The 25,646-nt window shown below is 32.2% G+C and overlaps 1 protein-coding gene across 3 annotated transcripts in view; it reads left to right on the top strand.

The window, feature by feature from the left end:
* Positions 1-25,646, top strand: part of LOC122716853 (puratrophin-1-like) — a 431,619-nt gene that overhangs the window by 13,579 nt on the left and 392,394 nt on the right. The window contains exon 1 of one of the 3 annotated variants that reach the window (XM_043940303.1): positions 15,974-16,103. The exons of the other annotated variants lie outside the window; for them this stretch is intronic. Within the exon in view, the coding sequence (XP_043796238.1) occupies positions 16,065-16,103 (39 nt within the window). The 5' untranslated portion in view covers positions 15,974-16,064. Of the gene's footprint in view, positions 1-15,973; positions 16,104-25,646 lie in introns of those variants that run through there. 3 annotated transcript variants of the gene reach the window in all.

Raw genomic sequence — 25,646 nt, 5'->3', positions numbered from 1 at the left:
AGGGATATTTTAAGAAAGAGAAAATATCATTATTTGAAATCAAATTTGAATAATCTTTTTCTATACATATGATTGAAGTCTTCGGATTTTAAGAATTTTACCGTACCTATTAATTCAAAGATTCTTACGATGTTATCTGTAATTGCAATAACTTTTACAACCTTAATGTTATTCTTGGCACACTTTCAACGACACCAATAACTTCAAAACTTTCTTCTTTGACAACAATAACATTAATCATTTTGATGATCCTTGTACAAAATTTATCAGAGAATAGAATAGATTATATAACCAATTTAAAGAATGTTATAAAATTACATTACAAATTTAGAGACAATATTAAATAGAACCACTTCATTTCTCGCTTATTTATATCATTATTATTAATTTGCATTTTTAATTATATCACAAACACGTAAAATTCGTAAAATTTCACGGTCAAATCATGAATCTTCCCGAAAAGAATCCTAATTAAGCGAAATTAATTAAGAAAAAAAAATAATTACCCCGTAATTACTCCGAATAGTCACTTAATAGTCAAGTTTGGTCGCGTCTGGGGGAGGGATGGGGGTCGCGAAGAGTCCAAGAGTAAACGGAGTATCGTTTCAGCGTCGTATCTTGAAGAAGCGCGCACGAGATTCGTATCTTTATTTATAATGTTATTAGAGTCGGCGTTCACACGAGTAACTGTACAGAGAGCCGTGGCAACGGCGATAAATTGAAACACTTCGTTCCTTAGTTGGCTTCTGTGTACATACATCGCGCGACCGTACCGTAGTAAACCATCCAACAGTCGCGAGTACGTATCTACGCGTTTGATTACAATCTTTATAATCCTCCTCCCCTCCCCCTCTTGGTGGCAGATCACCAACCACGCGACTACCACTGTTTTCGGTGTGTAAGACCGTAAAATAAACAAGATGCCAGCCGATAAAATTTACTTAATCTTCGATTGATAACATTCCCCGCGTTCGAGTCTATTCAATGTTCCCTCTTCCTCTCCTTCCGGCTTCTTAACTCTAACGAGTTATTTCAGTTCCGTGATACCGTGATAAACACGTATATAAAATAATAAATAATATAAAAATAATTTGTATATTCCGTAATGTTCGTTTTTTACTTCTGTTAGATATAAATGTAAAGATATAAATAAATAATAATATAAATAATAATATCAAGATACGACGCTGAAACGATACTCCGTTTACTCTTGGACTCTTCGCGACCCCCATCCCTCCCCCAGACGCGACCAAACTTGACTATTAAGTGACTATTCGGAGTAATTACGGGGTAATTATTTTTTTTTCTTAATTAATAATAATAAATATAAATAAAGTTAGGTTAGGTTAGATACTATATTTCAGTTAAGTGTTAACAGTGCATTTTAATGAATAAAATAATACAAGTTTTTACTTTTGATTCCTTTGCTTTTATTAATTAATTATTATAATTTTTATTTATTAATTAATGTTTGTTTTCTACTTTGGTTCGATATAAATATAAAGATATATAAATAAATAGGTTAAGTTAGGTACTATATTTCAATATTTAATATATTCAATATATTTAAGTGTTAACAGTGTATTTTAAAGAAAAAAATAATATAAGTTTTTTGATTCCTTTATTTTTATTAATTAATTAATTAATGATTATAATTTTTATTTATTAATTAATTCCGTAATGTTTGTTTTTTACCTCTATTCGATATAAATGTATGGTAAATAGGTTAGGTTAAATATTACATTTCAGTTAAGTGTTAACAGTGCATTTTAATGAATAAAATAATATAAGTTTTTATTTTTGATTCCTTTCCTTTTATTAATTAATTAATTACAAGGGATTGAATGAAAATATATAAATATTTAAGTATACACGAGCGATTATCGACAAATCTTATCTATTCGATATTACGATCTCAATTTTGTATACCCTTTTGTGTATATCTAGAAATAAATATAAAATTATGTGTTAGATTTAAATTGTCGTGAAGTAGTTGTTTATATTAGAACGTATGAGAAATATTTTTTTTACTGAAAATGCTCTCATTAAGATCAAGAGGTCAAGAGAGATATATCGACAATTTCTTTATTCCAAATTCTCTGATGTAAATATTTCACGTACATTTAAACCCATCGTTTTCATGCTATCGTGGAATCGAGATATCTCGTTTCCTCGGTAGCGAAAGGGTTAACTTCCTCGTACTTACGAGGAAATAAGAAACCCATGGCGAATATTACAGATTTAATTTCAAGGGAATTAATGGCTGCTAATGAACGAAATAGAGGAGGAAACACATACCGGTAAAGGTCAGGCAATAAATATCGATTCATTAGCCGACAAGAAAGCGCAACAAAGTTGCGAGAGATTCTTCGAGAGTTCTCCATCTCCATGTTTCCCGTTTCCGGTTGTCGTTGATTTTCTTTATTTTCTTCAATCCTTTCTTACGTTCTGAAACAAAATTTGCTTCCCCAATTTTTATAGGACCACTTTCGAAAACGATTACTTGTAATATGGATATCATTTTTAAGTGTTTTTTCTTTATAAAATGTACTTAATCACGTATATGAATATATGAATACAATGTATATAAAATAAAAGTATCTTATATATTCGTTATATTTTATATTGAAAAAAAAAAAAAAGGAAATAAATTATTGACATACATATTCCTTATCTCATTTTACTAGTAATTGAATAAACATGTATTAGAGGAAAAACGTATGTTATATTTCATAAAATTTACAAGAAAATGTAAAAGTAATTGTTCAACTGTTATAATTAAAGAAGCAATTAATATAAAGTGAAAGCATAAGCTTACTAATTTATACACCGTTACTGTTTCTTTAATCGTTGCAACAAGCAAATGAATTATTATTCCTACATTTTCTAAATCCTATAAAATGAAACGTACACTCTTTTTCCACCACTGATTCCATTCAACGGATTTAAAATGAAAAATGATATTAAAAAAATGAAATTACTCGATAGTATACACGTAATAGATATATCAAATATCTGATATGTCTGATTATTTCCATTTTACTTCGATATCTAAATCATCTAAATCATCCAATCCGTTCCGGGCGAAAGATCCACGCCGATCCACTAAATCAATCGAATGATATAAACAATGATAGGATATCGGAACAATGTACAATAGAGATTTCTCGCCTATTGTTACGAATAATCGGCGGTGATCGTTCGTTTCTTTAATAAGCACGCCTTTTGTTTAACGCGTATCGGCCGGCCCTGCCTTTCTCTCCTCCCCCTTTTCCCCAGATATACACGGTTTCCGCGAATACGGAAACGAGAACTGAAAATGGAACTCGTAGTAGTAATTCTTCCTGCACGTTGGGCTGATACCGTGGCGCAACGACGATACAATGAACCGGGGTGAGCCACACGCGGTTATGGCGAAGATTTATCGCGGCAGGAAGAGTTTACTTATACGTAATTATTTATCGGCCGATACAAGGGTTCGATAATACAGTCAGTCGCAAAATTTATCTAGCTTAACCGTTGTATTGTTGCATACAGATATATCTTGCAATGTATCTTATTATTAAACTTTTATTTATATCTTATATACGTTATATTAATATATTAATTTTGTATTCTGGTATATAATTTTGAGTAAAATAATAGGATATTGTATAAGAATTTTATATATATATATATATATATATATGTATGCAATTAGTTTGCAATTAGTTGTATACTGATATTGTATACGCCTTATAGTGTATTTTATTTTTAGCATAAACTTTTATTTATATCTTATATATGTTATATTAATATATAACTTTGTGTATAATTAATATATTAACTTTGTATTCTGGTATATAATATTGAGTAAAATAATAGGATATGGTATAAGAATTTTATATATATATATATGTTGTTGTTGAAGTGTAATTTTTGAATTTCATTTTTTTTAAAATCATCTTTCAGATTTATAGAATTTTTCCATCTTTCGAATATAATTTTGNTTAATATATTAACTTTGTATTCTGGTATATAATATTGAGTAAAATAATAGGATATGGTATAAGAATTTTATATATATATATATATGTTGTATAAGTATAATTTTTGAATTTCATTTTTTTTAAAATCATGTTTCAGAATTATAGAATTTTTCCATCTTTCGAATATAATTTTGTCTAGGAATATTTTTTATAATAGGATAATAATTAAACGTTTATCCTGTTTCATTATAAAAAAAATAAATAAATAAAGAATAGCATTGAAACTTTAAGAATTAATTTATATAAAGTGATATTCCGCTAATAAAAAAGTCTTACAAAGTTTCATTAAAAAGAAAAATTATTACTTTAATAACGACTCGTTACTTGAACTCATATAAGATGTATATGAGAAGATTTTTATAACTGACTATACATACATGCAGTAATTTTTCACTACACGCAAAAAAGGATAAACTTTTCTTGTCGCCTTGCCAATTAATATTCGATAATAACAGTGGCCGATAACCAATGGAGGAAGAAACGTGCAATTATGGGACGATTAAAACGCGAAGAGGACGAGGTAATAAAGTCCAACTTGATTATTAATCGTTTATTGTAAATACGCGAGAAAGAGGAGATAAGGAAAAGTAAAATTGAGCGCTCAAAACGCGTATACACGAAACTTTCACTTTTCTCGGTTATGAATCGAATACGATGATAATTTTTCATCGAAATAAGTGGTTCGAATAATATTTGGTTTTTTTTTTTATGGATCGATCGAAAGATGAAGATTTGTTGGCATTTAAAATCAAGAAATGTTTTTTTCGATTTAATTTGTATCGTTGTTACTTGTTTAATGTATTTGGAGAATTGTATTTATTTCGAACTTAGGTTTAGTTGTTTCCAATCATCATATCCCTATGTTGAACTTAATATTCATAAAATTGTCCTTGAATGTTAATACCTTTAATCGTATTAAATATAATCATCATCTAAATAGAGATTTATAAATAAAGATTATTTAATAAATATTCAAATATATGTTTAAACATATGTATACTAATTACTAATTTTATTGATACATGTTATATTTATATATATATATAAATTAATCATTCAAATTAATCAGTAGATAATAATAATACAAGTGCATCAGTATTTTTATATGTTTCTTTCACTTGCTATCTTTTTCTGAATTCGATAAAACATTAAATAAACTCTAAACTCTAATCGATCCATGTCACAAGAAAGAATTAATATTTCTATTAGAAAAGTTTTTATTTCGTATCTTTTGCACTTATCCAATGTTCGCTATATTACCTTAATTCTCTTTCTTTTTATTCTTCATCATTACTTTTTTTATAGTATTCTTTTTGATATGATAAATTGGTCGATAGATGTTCAACTGACAATGAAAGGATTAACTAAAACAATTTCTGTTCCGTTAACCGTATCTCTGCATTTCCAAACAAAGTGTGCGCATGCGCACCCAAAAGACAAGAACACCATAGGCCATAAAGTCTACTAAGCTTCTTTTCTGTTACGTAAGAATTAAGGATAATGTCGATGGACATTCACAGCATCGAGTAACAATTGATTTATTCAATGTTTCTTGAATTTTTTTGTGTCAAACTCGAAAATGCACGAGAAGGATCCACGATACGTGGTTCTAATTAGATTCGCAGTTATCTAAGTATTAATTCGAAAGGTTTTTAGATCGAGGCGATATCTTGGTTAGCCGAGTCGCGCACGCGCAAATGATCCTTGTTAGACGATGATTTAATGAATCCTTACTCGAATGAATTATGCATTTCTGTCGCATTGTTATAAGAATGGCATTTTAATCACTTGGATTACGATTTTCTTACAATTGTGAGATTGAATTTATTTTGATTTGTGACATTTGATGATTAAGTGTTAATAGAATGTTAATAACGGTATTTTTTATTTAGTAATAATTTCGATGAATTTATTTCAATTTACCATTTCTAAAGTTAAGATAAAATAATCAAATAATCAATAATAATAAATTATAATTTCATTAATTATTAGTTATATTACTAGTTTGGAAAAACAAATATTTACATTCACGATATATATAATAGAGAATATTGTAGAAATATATAATGAAAATGTTTGTACAAACTTTTCATTCATCTTAATGTTTACATAACGGCGTAAAATCTCCCGATATAAAATTCTAATCAATATTCCATTCTCGCCCCAAATAAAACTAATTTTCTAAGAAATGATGCGCAGCAAAACATCAAAGGTCATTGTAATCAATGAATAATTTCCCAGGAAGGGCGGATTACGAAGAAATCGTTTAATATGCGAATCGAACGCCGTCGATTCACTCTCTGAAAGGTTCGAATCATCGCATTCGTATTTGAATCACGAACGAATCATTATAAAGCGTGATCTCTATCTAGCATTTCGATCCGCGTTTCCGTCTTCAAAAGGAAGAAGAGTCGAAGGTTTCTCAGAGCAAAACTCTGTTGCGATTAATCAACGCTGGTCAAACAATGACGTTTAATAAAAAAAAAAAAAAAAAAAGAAATGCCAAGCATCGAATTCTACGATTCCTTTCTTTTATTTTTATTAATATTCCTTTCTTTTATTTTTACTAATTATTATTAATTCGACAGCAACGGTTTAGTCGCGAAAGGGATTTGGATCGTGGCATTCTCAGTGAATGATCTACGTCTCGTGTCGTGAAAACGACGAGCAACGGATTTTTTCCCATCTTATAGGTATCTTGGGAAAAATCATTCGTGACACGAGGCGTGTATCTTTCGCTCGGATCTACGACTCGATTGTTGAAGGAATTTTCCAAGTAAATCTCGCGTGTAATGAAAACCATGATGCAGTTTAAAAAAATTTTCTCAGAAACGAAATGAAAATAGCCTGTTTTAATGTTTTTGTAAATCAGAGATTATTAATAAATAATGCTCATATATCTTATTGTATTATAATAATTACTTCACTAGATAGTTTACATAAAATGATATTTACAATTGATAAGTAAAGAGACTGATAAAATTTATAAGAGAAATTTCTAAAATATATTCATATCCATAAATATATTAGCATATTAAAATTAGTATAATACATATTTCCAATTGTAATTAATATATGATTAATACAATAGTAATTATAAATTGAAAAATTCAAAGACAACTTATAAATCAAAAAGTTAAAGAGAACCTTTTCTAATACAAAAATATATATCTCAAACTTTTATAAATTATAATTTTTTTTACACAAAATGTTTGAGCGAAGTAGAGAGAAAATTTAATCAAAACAAATACAAAAATTAATATACAATAATATCGATTGAGGTCTATTCATTAAACAATTTAACAATTTAACATCTTCAACAATAATTATATTAATCCTACTAATCTATCGTTACATTTATATTCATCGTTAAAAAATTAATTTCTAAAGTATCAAAAAAGAAGGAAGAAACATTAATCGATATCGAATCTTTTAAAACCCATTTATCAACTCCTCAAAACTCGACGATGCAATGCGAAAACATTCGATCGTTCTTATTGCAAGCGATAATTAAATTCTTCACCGGCGGCTCGCGCTCGATCGTCGATTAAACGACAATTACAAGAACATCGATAAAATTTCACGCGGTGAAATTTATCGCGTTTATATTTTGTTCCCGTGGCCATCTTTTATGCCTCTTAAATCAGGCTGCTGGTAGAGGGTACGCATTACATCGTACTGACGCAAATCAATTGCAAAAGAAGCTTCCTCGCCTCATTAAGATCCTCGACGCAATCAAACGTGAGCCGCGATCGTCTAGCCACAATAGCACGTGCAAACGAACGATGTTGCCAATAGAAATGGCTTGGTGGCGTAGTCGGATATTGGAAAGGATGTTTTTCTCTCGCGCTTTTGTTCTTTCTGCATTGAGAATCGATCGGATTAAAGTTGAATCTTAAATAGGATAATTATTAAATAGTCGAATCGCTTGTTTTTTGAATTATTTTAAAAAAATGTATATATGGATATTCGATCGATTGGTATAGGAAATAATTGGATAAAACACAGGATTAAAATTATAATTGAAAGATATTAAAATTATTAATATTGACAGATTAATATTGAAAGATTATAAGTGTCTTTATTTTTCACAATAAAAGCGCGTGTGAAATGTGTGACATTTATTTTTGTTTCCAGTTTTGTCATTACATATTTGTATATACGCTTATCTACTTTCTTCAATGTATTTTAAACTTTATTTATAAATATGGATAATCTTAAAAATTTCTGGATTATAAATCTTTGCTTTTCGATTTGATGTTATAAATTAATTTAAAACTCTGAGAGATGAACAAATTTAAAACTATAGGTGGGTAGAATCGTTCATCCAATAATGGACGTGGAACAATTACTTGAACTCGTCATTTCGTAACACTTATTACGCATTTAATTTTAATGTGCATTAAAACTTTCCCCTTGCTTGTTTCCAACGTTGCCCGTTTCGATTGTTGAGAACTTCTCAAAGCATTTAAACTTTATATCCTTTTTAATATGGAATCCTCGTGTTCGAAAGCGAATTACGTAACGGAATTCTAATGAGCCTCGTTTTTCACGCATCACGCTCACCGCCGATCGGATGTTATTTTAATCCTTTAATGGGTGATCTAATCGTTTATTTGGAATGAAGTAAGTATCTTACCTGGTATAACAATTTAATGTTGATCATTAAAAATTTTCTCTCCATTCACGCTGTAATTCTTCTCTCTAAAAATCATGAACTTTATAACTTTCATCATTCAATTGCATAATTCGCTATGTAATTATATTTGCATAAGATGTAACTTTTTAATTTGCTATTTACAATTTTTCGTTAATAGTATCACGATATATATTTTATTATTACAAATTATTACATATTATGACACGTGAATGATGGAAAACGATCCAAGAATTTGCAAATATCCACGAGTCAAAATTAATTTACTTTTAGTTTTTTTCAAAGGAACACTTGCCAAATTATATTCCTAGATTTTTCTTTGATTAAAATAAAATAAAGTACAATATAAATTGATTCTTAATAGTGCATTGAACGAGTGATAATAATTTCATTCAAATCGTGTTACGATATACGATATTTATTCAGAAAAATGTCACAAATATTTTACATCAACGTATATTTCATGTTTTAAAAAACCTAAAATCTCTATCTCTAATTAACCCACACCAGAAATAAAAATTAATCCCTCTGTTGATTTTATTAATGCAGTCTCAAAAATCTTTTATTAATCTACCAAATATTTATTTCACTGTAATTCAATATACAAGAGAACATAATACAATTGATTATTCTCCCTGTTAATTTTATCAGTCTCAAAAATCTTTTATTAATCTACCAAATATTTATTTCACTGTAATTCAATATACAAAAGAATATAATACGAAATCCTCGAGATATAGATATTAGAAAGATCGTGGAGATCGGCCATGATCAAAGGATCGAGAGAAAAAGGATTCTCCTCCCCTCCCGTATATATATTTGGAGCAACGAAGAATTCTCACTTGGAGCGGCTGACAATTTGATTGGTATCCGGTCGGCAGCGGTATCGCAACATCGTCGAATCGGGACAGCCGCGTACACCGGCGATTTATCTTGATTTACACGTGATCGTGATGCCGGTTACCCCGTAATTGAATCATAGCGCTTCGGCCGTGCACATTCTTTATGTCGGCCAACTCGACTCGTGGCAATCCCCGCTCGCGATTCATCGCCCTCCCGCGCCTCGTAATTTGTGGTTTTAGAGACAAGACGTACTGTCGAATATAAGACCTCGAATATAAGCGAGTTTATATACGATTATTCTAGGGAGTAGCAGATGTTCCTTTCGATATGTGCCAGTTTTGGTAAAATTTAGTTAATTGTAAGTTGTTTTAATGTATCGCCATCTTTTTTTATTGGTTGTTTATTTATTACGAATGAAAACATATTTTGGAAATTAGAGGAAGTAAAAATTGTTTTTTTTTTAATTATGTGACTGTATGTAGATATTCAAGATTATTGATTATATAGTTTAGTGAAGTTTTTTAATAATATTTTATATATTCAAAAATTCTAGGAAATTCTTATAGAAGATGATAATAGATTTTAAAATTAGAAATTGTATCTTAATCTTTCTTTCGAAATATTTTTCATTTCTTTGATAAAATTCGATCTATTGCCACAATACTGATTGATCATTGCCGTTTGAATAGATAATGGAAAACTGATTGAAAATATTTGGATTTCCGATAAATAATCTTAATATCGCTGTATCTTCTTTTTTAAAAATTTTAAAAAATTTTATTCGTTACATCTGCGAAGTAAGATACTCAGCATCGAGTTAAATAAAATTCAGAAATATATTTATTCAAACTCCTTGGATTGAAATTTTATTCCAATGATGAAATAAACCTTGAAAACAATTAGTATATTGTTCCAAAATCAAGAAAACTAAGTTAAACTTAGATATTTATTTATACTTATAAACTGGATTTTTAATTGGTGAGGATTTCGCATGCGGCAAGTTGCACATTGCATCGCGTTATATAGTCCATTCGATTTGCATACAAATTTGTAATGGCTTTCTCGTTAAGAACTTCACGGGTTTCTGGTTGCTCTATCACGATCTCGACTGCATTGTTGATGAAACGCGGAAGAAGTGCCCCTGGTACCGACTTCTCCTGACAGATGGCGCCACCCTACCCAGACAGCAAAATTGAATATGGCGATTTTTTTCTTTTTTTTTTCCATTCTCTCACGATATCGACGCCGAATAAAGGTACTTTTCGTTACTTTTCCCAACGACGATTAATCTTGAATTTTTTAAAAAAGGCATCGTTATTCGAGCTTTGCAAATTAAGTGAAACAAGTAATTAACATGTACTATGTTTTTCATCAATCTTGTCACCATTACGTTACGTTGTATTTTATTATTATAAATTATAAACGTTTTTTTTTTCTTGAAATTAAGAGAACTTTGATCGACAAGAATTCGATATATTATGTATATATATATATATATATATATTATATTCGAATAATTATATATATTATATATATTATATTATTAATTATATATATTATATTCGAATAATTAGATATTCAAGTACAATGTTTTATAGGTTCTATTGTGTTCTGTGAATTCATTTATCAAGATCAAATCTTTTAAAAAAGTAAAAAAAGATAAACAAAGCAGAATTGCTACCAGCTTCATTAGAAGTTTACAGTATATTGATAATAGTGATTGTGATAACTTATTATTCAAAGTGTGGAGCTGCTCATGTTCCGAATCATTGCCCACCAATCAGATAAATTTAATTGGTCAACCGACCAGTTTCGCATTTTATATAGATGGCAACTTGCCACAAGACATATATCTGTGTAAGTACGTATTATCACTATCAACGTATCATTTCTAATAAAATTAAATAATTGCAATACCTGTGGGATATTATCAAAATTTCTTTTCTAAAAGAACATAGTTTATGGCATTGTATTGCAGTTTTCATTATCCCCATTCTTTTTTTCTATCTCTTGTCAATAGAATAGACTATTGATTAGCATCTGATTTTCAATAAACGAAAAAAGGGGTGCTGCAAAACTAGTCATACGAAAACAATTTATCTTTTTATTATATTTGATTATATCCAAGATCATATATTCCATATGGATTTATTTTAATTAGAAATTGCAATAACTTATCCTTATAAGAATAAAATTGTAAATTGTGAAATTTTTTTATCGACTTTTCTCTCATTGCATTTTTTATTATTTCACACTATATATCATACGAATTTCCTCACCTTGTTGAAGAATTATTTATCCTCGAGTAAAAATTTACTCGAATTTAAAATTTATTTTAAATATATTTATTATAATTAATATCATAATTATAAAAATTTACTCGAATTTAAAATTTTAATTAAATATATTTATTATAATTAAATTGAAGATAGAATAAATAGAATTAATTAGAATTATAATTAAATATATATAGATAGACATTGCAATATGATTCTAGATAGAATTATTACATATCATAATATTTTATTCTATGAATAAAATACCATTTTGATTGACTTGTCCAATTTGCATACGTTTCGAATATTCTCGATAAATCCTCTAACGATGTTTAACTTCTTTCCTCTTCTTCTTCTTTTCCTTTTCCTCTATCGTTTTCGAACGTCGAGATCTCGTTGTCCAACGAAGCCGAGCGAAATTTATCGGGTGGCCTCGCTTATCTTGCAAATCCGCCGTGGCCACTCGCGCACTTTCATCTCACGCGAAGCAATTCGCGTGATCGTTCGCGGCCGGCGAAGTGAAAATCCTACATATCACGGGACGAAACTTCATCTGTTTTCACTTCGAACCGAGGATCCTTTAATATTCCACGAATACGATTTTCAAACGATAAATTTCATTCGTAACAAAAGCACGATGACGGTAGAAAGATTGTGGCCAGTTCACAATCATCGGGTTTCAGATGTACGGATCGTTGCGTGGTAGTTTTGCTCATACGGAGGAGAAACTTCTCGAGATTGATTACTTCGTATTAGCAGGTAAGGTAAGGAAGGATTTGAAAATTTTAATGATTCAATTTCGATTTTTGGTATTATTGATAATTTGCAGTACACAAATTTATTATTATTCGAAGGGGATGAATAATTTTTATAAGAAAAGAAAATAGGAATTTAAAGTGAACTTGCAGAAAAAAGAAAAAATTTAAAATAATTTAGGTTTAATTAAATGGTTAATTAAAGTAAGTTAATTAAATAGTTTTCAATTTATATGAGGATGAAGAAAAGAAGATTATTTCCATAATGTTTAATTTCATGTTTATGTTTAATTTATAATATTGAATTTCTAGGCATTGTTGCACAAGAATTTAAAATGGATAAATTTATCTGTTAAGAAAGAGATATAAACTAATTGTAATATTATTATTTTACATTATTTATTTCCTTTAAGAAAAGAGAAATTAATTTGTTCATCTCAAATTTTATCTTCTTTTGTAAATTTTCATCAATATTGAACAATTCTCGGAGGACAGATGTAATTGGAGGCAGTCACGATATTTCGCGTGTATCAGGTTCATCTTGGAAGGATTTAAACTTGAATTATTGAATACATGTTATGTATTTAGGATGAAAATTTTTCCTTTCTGACTTTAACTGCATTTATTATATTATATTCTTACATGATATTATTTGTTTAACAAGATTGATAGATTATTCTTCTAGAAATTAACTATGCAATAATTATAATACAAAATTTAAAAAATATTTTTCGAACAAAAACAAAATTACTTTCTTCAGATATGGACATTTTTCAGACCATAACATTTTCTTTTAAGCTATTTGAATCAATCCATATATAATGTTCATATGGGTTTTGATTTTTAAATATATTATAGAGAACAAGATTTGAAACAAGTTTTTTCTACGATCTGTTTGAAATATTTGTAAAAAAATGGTGCTACCATATTGAATTTCCTTTATATGTGTCCATATGTGAAGCAACATGTGCGCATCAGATGTAACCATTCAAATGCTATTAAAATGTGTTTCACACTTGGTGTGTATTTATTGTTGTGATTGTAATTTCATTATTGTTCCTTAAGAAATATTTTATAACTTATTTCTTATAAATTATAATATTTAATAGATGAATATTAACTGTAGTGATTTTCAATATATAAATGTAACAGTAACAATCATTTTTTCAAATATTTTAAAAATTAAGACTAATGATTATATTATATATATGTATAGGAGTTGTTCAAAATCTTGTTGTTTGTAATATATTTAAATATTACTAAAATTCACAAAGTTTAAACACCAGTAACCTTATTCCAATTTATTTTTTAATATAATATAAATATACATAATTACAAATAAATTAGATTGGTAATTGAAATTTGTCTACGAAAATATTCCTCCATTTAAAGATTAATTATCAGATTCTATATTTATTCTCTATATTTATATTTGCGTCATATAAAATGATTCCAATCAAAGAAATTCCTTTTGATAAAAGTTTGATTAATTTCTATATCATCTTTGATTAAAATTAATAGAATAACTTCAGTTTTATTTATAAATAATAACGAAAATTAGAGATTCACTTTCTAATATTAAAAGTATCGATCCACAAATTGTACTTAAATAGAATTTTATCATTGTTACATTTTAATGATGTATGAAATCAATTTTAATGGAATAAATTGCGAATCTGATATGATTTGAATGAAATTTCATCCTTGAATATGTACTTCAAAATTTTTCATAAAGAAAGATTAAATTTAGATATAACTCAAAAATTAGGTTATTAAAACTTCAACCCAAACAATTTTTCATTTTCTTAAATTCAAACGAGTTATCTAAATCTCCAAACACCGTTCTATCTTACTCAAATATTATCTAAATCTTTACTTACTTTATTATCAAAATCACTTTATCACTTTGCGTCCAACAATTACTTATTAATACCAAATTTTCAATTCCAATCATCTAAATCACCTTACTACTACCTCAAAATCAAATACCACCAAATCTCACCATTTCAAATTCTTCATCCCCTCAAACCCAAGCATAACCAAAATCCAAAAAAATTTCCACCCAAAAACATCTCTTCAACCGAACTTGAACCGAATCTAACCACTCTCATTTTCAAAATCGTTCCTCTTCAAACCTTCGAAAATCTAACACCTCCTCCCAAGAAAAAGAAAAAGAAAAAGAAAAAGAAAAAGAAAAAGAAAACTCTGCTCAACGAGTAGCAAGTCGAAACGTCACCGAAACCATCGCCGCATCGCGCCACATTCAACGAGATCCCGGTGAGAGCGGTGTTCGATTATCCCTCTCGTTGACGGCCGCGTCATCACGCATGCCCGTGTGGCGCGCCACTCGTGCAACCTCGACGCAACCCGCCTCGTCCCCGCCTCGGCTTCTCGCCGCGGAAACGGCAGATATTTTGACAGTACGCCGCCCTGCATCCTCCGCTCGCCGCCACCCTCGCCGCCGCTCCCTTATCCCGACGAACGAGTTTCGCGCTTCGACTTCTCCAAAGATATCCCCCGAATCCCCCCTCGTGCGTGCGTGCGTGCGTGCGTGTGTGTGTCGTTGCACCGCTCTCAGGAACCGGGTCAGTCGATAAAAACCTCCTCGACCGAGGTTACTCTAGAGGGGAGGGAGGCAGAAAAAGAGAGAGAAAGAGAGAGAGATTCACGCTGGTCCTCTGGTGAAACGAAAGACGAGACGACGCAACGCCGAGGGATGGAAAGATGGAATCGCGTTGATCATCGATCGGCCGTGATAATAAAGGGCGAACCGACGTGTGCTCGATGTAACGGTGGCCCTAAGTGAGCGCGGTTATTACGTTTCTTTATCACGTGTTACGTGTGTAATATAGTCGCATAAGGGGTGTTGTTTTGTCACCATTCGCCCGGGTGAGCGATGTCATAGGTGGAATATCGAGGAGAGGGAAAGAAAGGAAGGAAGGAAGGAAGGCGAATCTCTCTCTCTCTTTCTTTCCTTCTCGTTCCCTTGACCGGGCTCGTGTGTGTTGGAAGAGTGGGCGGATGCCGGTGTCCACACCAAGGACACGTATCCACGCCGAAGAACAATGAGGACTTCAACTACGCGGTGGATCGCGAGGATGTGCCGGGAATGCGGAGTGCGTAGAGTCTCGTGTCTTCGTGCCTCGTCGTCGGGGAGGAGCAGCTGCCCGTTGTTCCCTTTGAGACGCGTCAACGAGACCTAGCCTCTAGGCTCGGATTCGTGGAGGAAGGAGTTAGAGGAGGCGGCCACGAGGACTTCTCTTTCGTGTGCTGAATACGTCGTGTGTCGAAGGGAGTGTATGTATAGGGAGTGCGTGTGTGTATGTGCACGTATGTGTGTGTGTGTGTGCGTGTATATTGTGTGTCGCACGGCGTGGGAATAAATCGACCATCTAAGCCAGGGTGACACGATAGGTGGAGGAAGCGGGAGAGGGAGAGAGGAGGAAGCGAAAGAGGCGAAACAGGACGAAGGCACGATAAAAGAGAGGCTAACGAGGCGAACAGGATGAGTCACTTCGACTGGAAGCTGCTGCGCCGGAAGAAGGTACTACAACTCCACCACACTGTCCCCGAACACACTTTCCGTGTGCTCCTATTCCGAACTCTTGACCCCTCGCATGCCCCGTCACCGTTACTCGACTTATCGACCCGTGGAAAAATTAGCCACGGGGGTGGATTCCCCCGTATATCGGGACCGCAAGATCGTCCAGGTAAACGGACGATCCGTTTTGTCTCCATGATCTCTTTCTCCCCCTCTTTCCTCCGGATGATAGCGGCAATTTCCTCGTAAATGTCCATTCTATCGATGGATCCTTGTTGACTGGGAACGATGAAATTGCTTTTTTTCGAAGGGTTGGCTCCGAAAAGGGGAGGGGATTAAAACTAAGAGAATTTGTTTTCGCGTGTTCCAAGTTTGTTCTACACTCTACGTTTATTTTCTTGCTCGCGAAACACGGAAATCACGATTTAAGGAAATGTTTCACGAACCATCGTAAAACAGACCGTGTCCTCTAGAAAGTCCTCTCTTCCATGCACGAGACCGGGTGCTGATTGCTCGTTGAACCGTTCCAGTCTTACCACTTGGCCCAGTTGCTTCCCGGTTATGCTACACCGTTCCTACACCGTTCTTCGCCTGTGTAATTCAAGGTTCTTTCTTTCTTCCTTTTTTTTTTTTTTTTTTTTTTTTTTCGTGCAAGTAAAATCGGTTTACTTTCATCCGGCCAATACGTATTCACTTCTATACGATTCCGAGGACAACTGCGGTTAATGGGAATTTCGAGTCGTCCGCGTGAATCAGAACGATCGTGCGGTGCAGAGCGGAGCTTTCTCTCCGATCGATATTGCAACAGTGTAGAAAAACTTATCTTCTCTCTAGGAATTCTCTCTAGTTTAATTAATAACCGAATTGCCGCTGGCGGCGCTCCTTTCCGGCTGGCGAATCTAATGTAACCTAACCTCGAAGCGCGTGTTGTGTGCTTTGTACTCCTCTCTGTGAGTATTCCATTGTCTCCTGTAGTTGAATTCTTCTTCATTGTTGGCAAGATGTACGACACACCGGTGTCCTATTAATGGTGGAAGTAAATATTGAGTCTGCACGATTAACGAGATCATAGATAAGACTATTGTGTGTGTGTGTTTGTGTTTTGGAAAATTTTATAACTCGAAATTGTTACGCTTCGACTTTTATCTATCTTGAGATATATAATGTCAGATAATCTGGGTGTTGAGGAATTTTTAAATACTTTGTTAATAAAAACTAACCTAATAAATTATTTCGTTATGTGATTTTAATAATTGCTTAATTTTTCAATTTAACTTATTTGACAGGATAACGAAGAAACGTGTCGATAATTCACTTATTATTGTAAACTATTCGATTGATTTTTATTTATTTGATCCGTTTATCAATCTATGATTCTAAATAAGATTACGAAAAATACGTAAATAAGATCGAAACTCGATTTTTGCCAATCGTCTGGCTTGTCTTTTTCTTCGCAATATCGCGATGAATGATTGAAGAAGGCGGATATGAAATTTCGAGCCTCGTTGAGTCTCGTCGCTTCGAGGTTGTTCGTTCCACCACTACGGCGCAATTGCCACTTCGTTATTTTGTCGCTCAAAAGGGGGTGACTTCTATGTCTCTCACCCTTCGGGCGTCACGTTTTTATGCTCGATGACTCTTAACCGGTTAACTCGTGATCTTTGAAAAGTTACCTCTTCCTCGTTAAAGAACGAGACGTTGAATCGAGACTTTTATTTCAAGCTTGAATTACGGGATTATTACTTTTGCGTCGAAAAATAAAGTGGCGATTTTATTACGAGAGACTTTCGAGAGTCCAATATAATTCTTTCGTTTGAAAAATTAAAACATCTCGTCGAATTTAAGAAACTTTATATTCTAATCTAAATCAATTTTCGATTTATTTCCATGTTTCTCACGAATTGGTGGAATTCTTCGCTTTCTCTTTCTATAAATTTCATCCCCCACTTGTTTTCATCTAGCAATTATATAACAAACTTCATAGCACAAACAATATATAATTAATAACAACGAAATGTACAAAATAACATTTATATTTTATTTAAAAATAGATAAAATCGTAACAATTTATCATATATAAAAATGAGATTACATATCCAGTTTTTCATCGCCAAAACACAATTTTATTTCTCTGAATTAAATAATACTCGGATATTTAATATAATACTGAAATAAAAAGAGCAATACGAAGAGTCAAAATCGTACACTAGACTCTTTCATCGATCATTTTCAATATCCAAGTGATCAAATGAAATCCATTTCCTTTTTCAAGAATGCACAATGTAAAATAATACTCGAATCGAGGAGGAGCAAAGTTACGAACCAATCATTCCGCTTTCTCAAATTTGCCTGGATCCAAGCCACGATTATTACTACGGTTATTGCGAGGCGAACACGTGCGCGGCAGGCACGATGAGACATCTCTCGGTCGATTGGCTCGATGCAAAATGTGGATCGTAACTCGCGCTGCGGGTCAGACGGTGAAAAACGGCGGGGAAAAGTTAGGTGGATTGGAATGGGAGGAGGCGGTGGCGTGCCTCTAATTATCCCTGGGCCCTGTGTGCAGTAACGTGTATTATGAAACTGGATCTATAAATATCGTCGAAACAGCCCTATTAGCGGCGTAATGCGAACTTTCCTGCATAAAATTATCGCTCACGGAGAAAGCCACTTACGGCTTAATTCATTTACCTTCTACCAATTATCGCGCAGATGCGCCTAGAAATTCTGGCCAACGTATATGTAACGGATCTTTGTTGTGGATTCGGTGACTGTACTTTCGTGTAAATGACGTTTCGTAGTTTATTGAGAAAGTCGATGGGGATCTGATTGTGGGGATTTGATGTTTACTTGGTTCGTGTAAATTATGGTTTGATTATTATTATTATTATATATTTAGGAAACTTTAGGTTGTCGATCTCGATGTTTCTTTTTTCTTTTTTTTTTTTTTTTGATGTATATATATATAAGTAAATATACTTTTAAATTATATAATTATAGTTTTAATAGGTTAGAGGGAAGGTTTAATAGAAATTTCATTAAAAAAGTATATAAATTAATAAAATGTTGTTATTATATTTAATATTATTTTACGGATTTACTCTTTTATGATATATAATAATTTATTGGATAACTTTGTGAAATTTTGAAGATTTGCTGTAATCTCTTTCTTTTATTTACAATAGAATAGTAACATTTTGAGTTTAGAATTACCCAAGAATTATTAAGCTAAATAAAAATTCATATTAAAATATAATTAAAATAAAGTAATTAAAAATTACTTTAGGTTTTCTAATTTTTGAATTATTTACATCACAATTATAGTCAAATATATAAATCATTTTTTTAATGAATTTTCTTTATCGAACACATTACATTCCTCGACTATGTTTTTAAATTTAAATTATAAATTTTGATTATTAATTACTTTAAAAAAAAAAACCAAGAAGAAGCCAAGAAGCCAATAAGAAAATATTTATATTACAATTTTCAAATCACTAAGAAAAAATGATTTTAAAAAAAATATCGAAAAGTTATTTTGTTCACATTCATTGCATATATTATATAATATATATTACATATATCATAGTAATTAATTTCTGTTACACGACGTTGTGTTTCAAATTGAGACAACGTATCGAGAAAAAAATAATCTACGATAGAAGAAGCAATACATCTCTCTTGCAATCTTACAAGAGGCGACATTATCGTTAAACGATTCCCACGCTCACAGTCTGCCAGCTTTTTCATTTTTCGTTTCACCAAGGTTGAGTGCCACGAAAATGCCTCCTCTCCGCCTTTATGCCTCGAGGCACGTCGCCTTCTAAGTATTCCTGTTGAATCACCACTTTCGATACATTCTTTGTTCGAGTATTCTTTGTCCTTTGACAATCTTATACGACAATTTCACGCCTCTGCTTGATTTCGTTGAACCAAAGTCATACACGAAATATTCGATAATCGGGCGGGTCGTTTTCTTCTCCTTTTAATTTACGTACACGAGGTTTATACAAACGCGTTTGTGTTGGTTAATTAATCTTTATCTTTGCTTGGAATCTTTCCTTGTAGAGTGTTGTACTTATCAGGTTTAGCTAATTAAATTTACCTCGCTTCCACTGATCGTTAATCTTGCCATGCTTCTCGAATCTCACTCTCGTTTCGACAAATTAAAAACCTTTAAAAATTCCAACGATTTTTTCTTACTCCTTGAAATTAAAAAATATCAATAAAACGCTACCGTTATTAAGTTCTGCATACTCGTAAGAAAAATTCTGAAAATTTTTAGGTATCCAGTTCGAAGTTAAAAAATTAGATGTAAATAAAAAAAAAAAATGTAGAAAAATGAATAATCAATTTATTCATTTATTGCTATAAAAGAAAGAGCACTTATTGCAGCATACCAACTATAATATATCTATCCGTATTCGTCTTTTTCTCTTTCTTTTCTTTTCTTTTTCTTTTTTTTTTTTTTGTCTGTTGCGGGAACGAAACGATATCCCTCATCGTAAGTTGGCTCGGATCATCGTGTTTCCGGTAAAATAGTTGTCCAGGATACGGCCGGTGGTTATTACATAAACCGTTGTTTCTGTGGCGTAGGTTCGATGGTATCGACACGCGGTTTCTCGTAATGGAAAGAGTTTTAAAACGTTTCGGTATTCAAACCGCGACGGGCACGGATCGTGCTGGGAAAACACGAACAAGCGGACAAATGGAACCACCGAGGGTATCTCTCTTTCTCTCTCTCTCTCTCTCTTCTACGTGGAAGTTGAGAAATATGGAGCCGTTGTCATGTTAATGCGTCTTTATCGTCAAACTTTTTTTTTTATCTCTGTATCAAGCCAAAATGAAACTTTCCACGCTTTTTTCCCGCGTTTACCTTTGCTTTGTGGGGGAGGGAAAGTTTGCGAATGGTGAAATTTTAACGAAAACTTCTCGAGTTTCGAAGATAATTCCGTTTAATTTAACGTTTGCACTTTGTACGAAAGAACTTTGAAATTTTATTTTACAGTAGTAAAGTCGAACATTAAACTTGAAATTTTTAATTTACTTTCTCTATTTTAGAATTTTTGTGGCAATGTGTGATGATTTAAAATAGGAAAGATTTATTTTGTAATTTTTTTTTAAAGATAAAATATTAACATTGTTAAATTAATTAAATTCTTTCGTTTGAAATTAAATAATTAGAAATAGAGAGTATTTGTGTAATAATTTAAATATTTTTATTACAAATTTGCTACGATTATTATTAAAATATTTGGTGATTAAATTATTACTTTTTTTATACAATATAATAATTTACATTTTGCGTTCCAAATATTTTTGTAGAGTGTCTTCTTTCATTTTTATATCAAAGAAAATAAAATTTAAAAATTTATTTTGTTGTTACGATATTTTATATAATTCGTGGATATCGTAAATATCGTAATTTTTGTGATATTTCTCGAAAAAATATTTCCACCAAAAACAACTGTAGAATCTCAAAACTGTAATCTCTAATTTAAAATTAATTATTTAAAATCATGAATAGATTGAACAGAGTTGAGTGAAAATTAAATATATATAATAATTTTTCTTATTTTTAATTATGCAATCAACAAAATTCCGATTGCTCGAAGGTTTAAGAGGATTTAAGCTTTCATTATATATTGTTGTTTTAGTAACAAAAGCTAGACTCATCATACATTTTCTCCTTCGTTTCAATCCTATTTTCTCGGAAAGAAAGATCCAAGAACAAATATTACACTTAGAGAATTGCCTTTGATTCTGAAACTTGATTCCTTTAAATTGAATATTTAAATATCTAATTATACTTCCATTATTTCTGTCATAAGATATAAAAAAAATTTGATTATTTAAATTAAAAATTATATATATCTATCAATGGTTATTGAAGAACGATTTAAAAATTGTTTAATTTCTAGTTGCGTAATTGAATTCAATTTTTATTAAATTTCCTCCAATCGAATCCAAAAACTAATTGAACAAATTTTTTCCCCTCTTTATAAAAAAAAGGCAGACTGAAAAATTGCGTCTTCCAACTTTCGACAATTTCCAATTTCAACGTAACGGAAGAAACATCGGGGAATCGAGTAATATTTTCCGCCAGGATTTTCACATCACGTACAAAAATATGTTTGTTCGCAAACTGGGCGATCGATCCATTGTTTTCGTGATACCGTTGGACAGAAATCGAACATGGTCGCGTGCAAGAGGTGAATTTTCCATCTATGGCGTAGGCTCAAAGTAGGCCAACGTGCATTGGCCAGACTTGGGTGAGGGTGGAAGGAGGGTCGATGCAGTTACGAATCAATAACCGTGTCTGCAGTCGGCTATTTAAGTTTCGTCGGGCACAATCACCCCTTTTGTCGTCGATGAACGAATCTTCGATTCTTTTTTTAAATTATTGACAATTTTTTTTATTCTTTTGTATTTTACATATATTTTACAATACGAGATATGAAAATGAAGGAAACTATTCCTGGTTGAGAAGATTCAGTTTTTAATAGTCTTGAAATATGAAGACTTGAGGTATAATATTTTAAATGTTTGTGATATTTTTAATGTTTGTTTAATATTTTATAGCTATTGTTATGTCGTGCAAAATAATGTAAAATAATGTAATTTTTACAAAATATTGGAAAGAATCATTTTAGGATGTTAATATATTTGTGTGAAAATATTTTTGAATGCTCGATTCTGGAAATCAAAACAAACACAAAGTTAGTATATAGAAATAATTAAGACTTTATAATACATTAATTTGAATTAGATGATTCAATTGTTTATAATTTAATAAATAAACAATTGACATTTTTATATACACCAACTTTTATATTCCTTCATAATCGAATATTTAATCCTAGGATTAAATATTTGAGAAGATGACAAGATGTATATTCATTTATATAATAATTTGATAGTATCAACTCATAATAAGATCAAAGAAATACTTACACGTAATATTTTTCATATTATTTCGACGTTCACTTGAAATATTCGCAAATTCTCCAAAGAGAGTCTCCAATGGAAAATATTTTTTTTCACAAATGAATATATACCATTAAGAATAAAAATAATTCTCGACAACAATTTTCCAAAAATTTTACTTTCACACGTATCGATATCACTAAACGTTTTTGATTGTCGTTCGATTACAACATGTAAAAGGCAACATTACACGTAATCGGCTTACGTTCATTTTCGATCGAAAACAACGGTGAAAAGGGTCGTATATCGATAAAGCGATTTACTTGAACTTTGATCGATAATACAATACAAGACACACGTGTGTATTGCGTTTTCGCCTAGGATGCCGTTCGATACAGATACGCCTTTTCATTTATATTCGCCTGATAAGCCAAGGTTCACGGTGAATGATCTTTCCGGTGTGCGCAAGTGGTATTTCATATTACAAAGCGAGCCTTGTTAGAAGTGTTACAGCGTGTTTCTTCTCCACGGTTTTATGATTCCTTCCATTCAGAATAGGTAAATAGCTTAGCTCTCGGATAAGATCGAGTAGGACGAATGGAAACATACTTTTTTTTTTAAGCCTTATCCTCGCGTCTTGCATAATTCTCAAACCCAAGTGATTCAATTCACCACTCTAATTCGTAAATCGTAGATTTTTCATTCTCCATTTCTACTTGAATTATTATAAATTTCTATCCAAATTTTAAATTTGAAAAGCTGATTATATATGATTTCTTAAATCGAACTTTAACTTAAATCGAAATTTTGATCCATTTTATTTTTTCTTTCCTAAATATCACATACGTTATCACAAACTGAAAAGATTCAATATTCGAAAATACAGTTTCCTTGAGTTACCACTAAAAAAAAAAAAAGGAATACTATTTTTAGCCTGCAAAGTTTCGTCCCTCGTGAGAAAGGAGTGAAAGCACGTGACATCGGAGACCTACCAATTCGAATTGACGAGCAACGTTTTAAATATTTCACTTGTGTCACAGATTTAAATTTTGAGTTTAAATCGGATAAGAGAAGAAGAAGAGCGAAAACGTTTTCTCGCGGCGGCGGAAGTTTAATAAACTCGGGAAAACCGGCAGGAGCTTGTCCAATCTTGGCGTGGACGTGGATATGTAAAGTCTCTTGATAAATTCCCCGGTTTTACGAGCCTCTGTAAGTACAGAAGAGAGGGGACACCGCTTGGCCTAATGGTATTGTCAATACATTTTTTACGAGCCGCTCTACGCCCACTTTTATGGGAACAAATAGCAAACGGATGATAGCGATGCCTCGAGCTCCGCGCCAACGCCGCTTATGCGTGTTTCACTTTTTCACGCGGTTGGACACGATCGATCGTTTGTCTATTTCGAAAATGCCAGAGAAAGCTGCGTCGCGTTAACCACCCTGGGAACTGGTCTGCCCGAATCGTAAATTTCGAGGCGAATGTTTGAACAGAACGTGTCCCGTGGAAACTTGTTTTCGTTAGTTGATCTCGGTTGAAGAATTGTAAATTGGAAATCTTTTCTGTGCTCTCTCGGATTTTTTTTCTTTTTTTTTCTTACGATCCTTTCTTGTTTCGATATAAGTTGCGGAGGAATCATTCATGAAAAATAAGTGTAGAGATGCAATTAAAAATTACGAGAGAAAAGTTGTCATTTCAAATCGTCTTTGCGTGTTAAAATTAGAAAATGTTTTTAATAGAAATTAATATTGAATGAAGAAACTTTAACAATAAAAATTAGTTAAAATTCACAATTTATTTTTTCACACTCCAAAAATTGACAGATTGAACCATCCTCCTCCACCCTTTATTTATTGTTCAAAAGCAACTTGTTACTATATCTTCAATGTTGCTACTCGATATTAATTAAAATCGATGCAATTATATTTCTAATAAACTCAAATCTTACAAACCCCCTATATTATACATCTTCCCCTCCTATCCTCCACACTCTATTTACTCCCTCGAAAGTAACTCGATACGATTCAATACTATAAGGGCGTAACATCCTTCGAACGAGGGGGAGAGGAAAAAGGAAGTCGTTCGAAGCGGTTCCCCCCTCCACGTATCGAGAAAAGACGCATCGAGGGATGTGCCGTTGACAAGCGATATATTTCACGATTTTCCACCTGCCGCTTGGTCGATAAAAAAGTGATCTTATTATAAAAGCTCGAAGCGGCGCGCTCCCCTCGGCGACGATACGTCTGAGGAAGAGGATCGGGGGCAGCGCCTTCCATCGTTGATAGGGTGGGGCTGAAATCGATTCTCAACCCCCTCCCCCCTCCTCGTGCGGAGCGGCCGCTGAGTCGGTTCGAGGACTGGCAAAAAGTTCCTCTCCCTCTTTCTCCCTCGAAACAGCGCTCCTTTGTTCGGCGACCTCGCCCCTCCTGGCCATTTCCTTGCCCCCGCCCCCGGCCTTATCTTGCCCTTGGACAACCCTCTCGACTCGCTCGTCTTTTATCGAGCAGACTCGACTTCCGCGATGTATATTTCGGATATTTGGATTGGGAGAATTGTAGCGTCTGTTCGTGTCACGTTTCTCGTTGTCTCGTGAGGGTCCGTTTTTTTTTTTTTTTTTTTTT

The sequence above is a fragment of the Apis laboriosa genome, unplaced genomic scaffold (genome assembly GCF_014066325.1).
Source record: "Apis laboriosa isolate Shangri-la unplaced genomic scaffold, ASM1406632v1 scaffold49_cov149, whole genome shotgun sequence".
In the NCBI taxonomy this organism is placed as follows: Eukaryota; Metazoa; Arthropoda; class Insecta; order Hymenoptera; family Apidae; genus Apis; species Apis laboriosa.
This window is presented reverse-complemented; position numbering and strand designations above follow the sequence as displayed.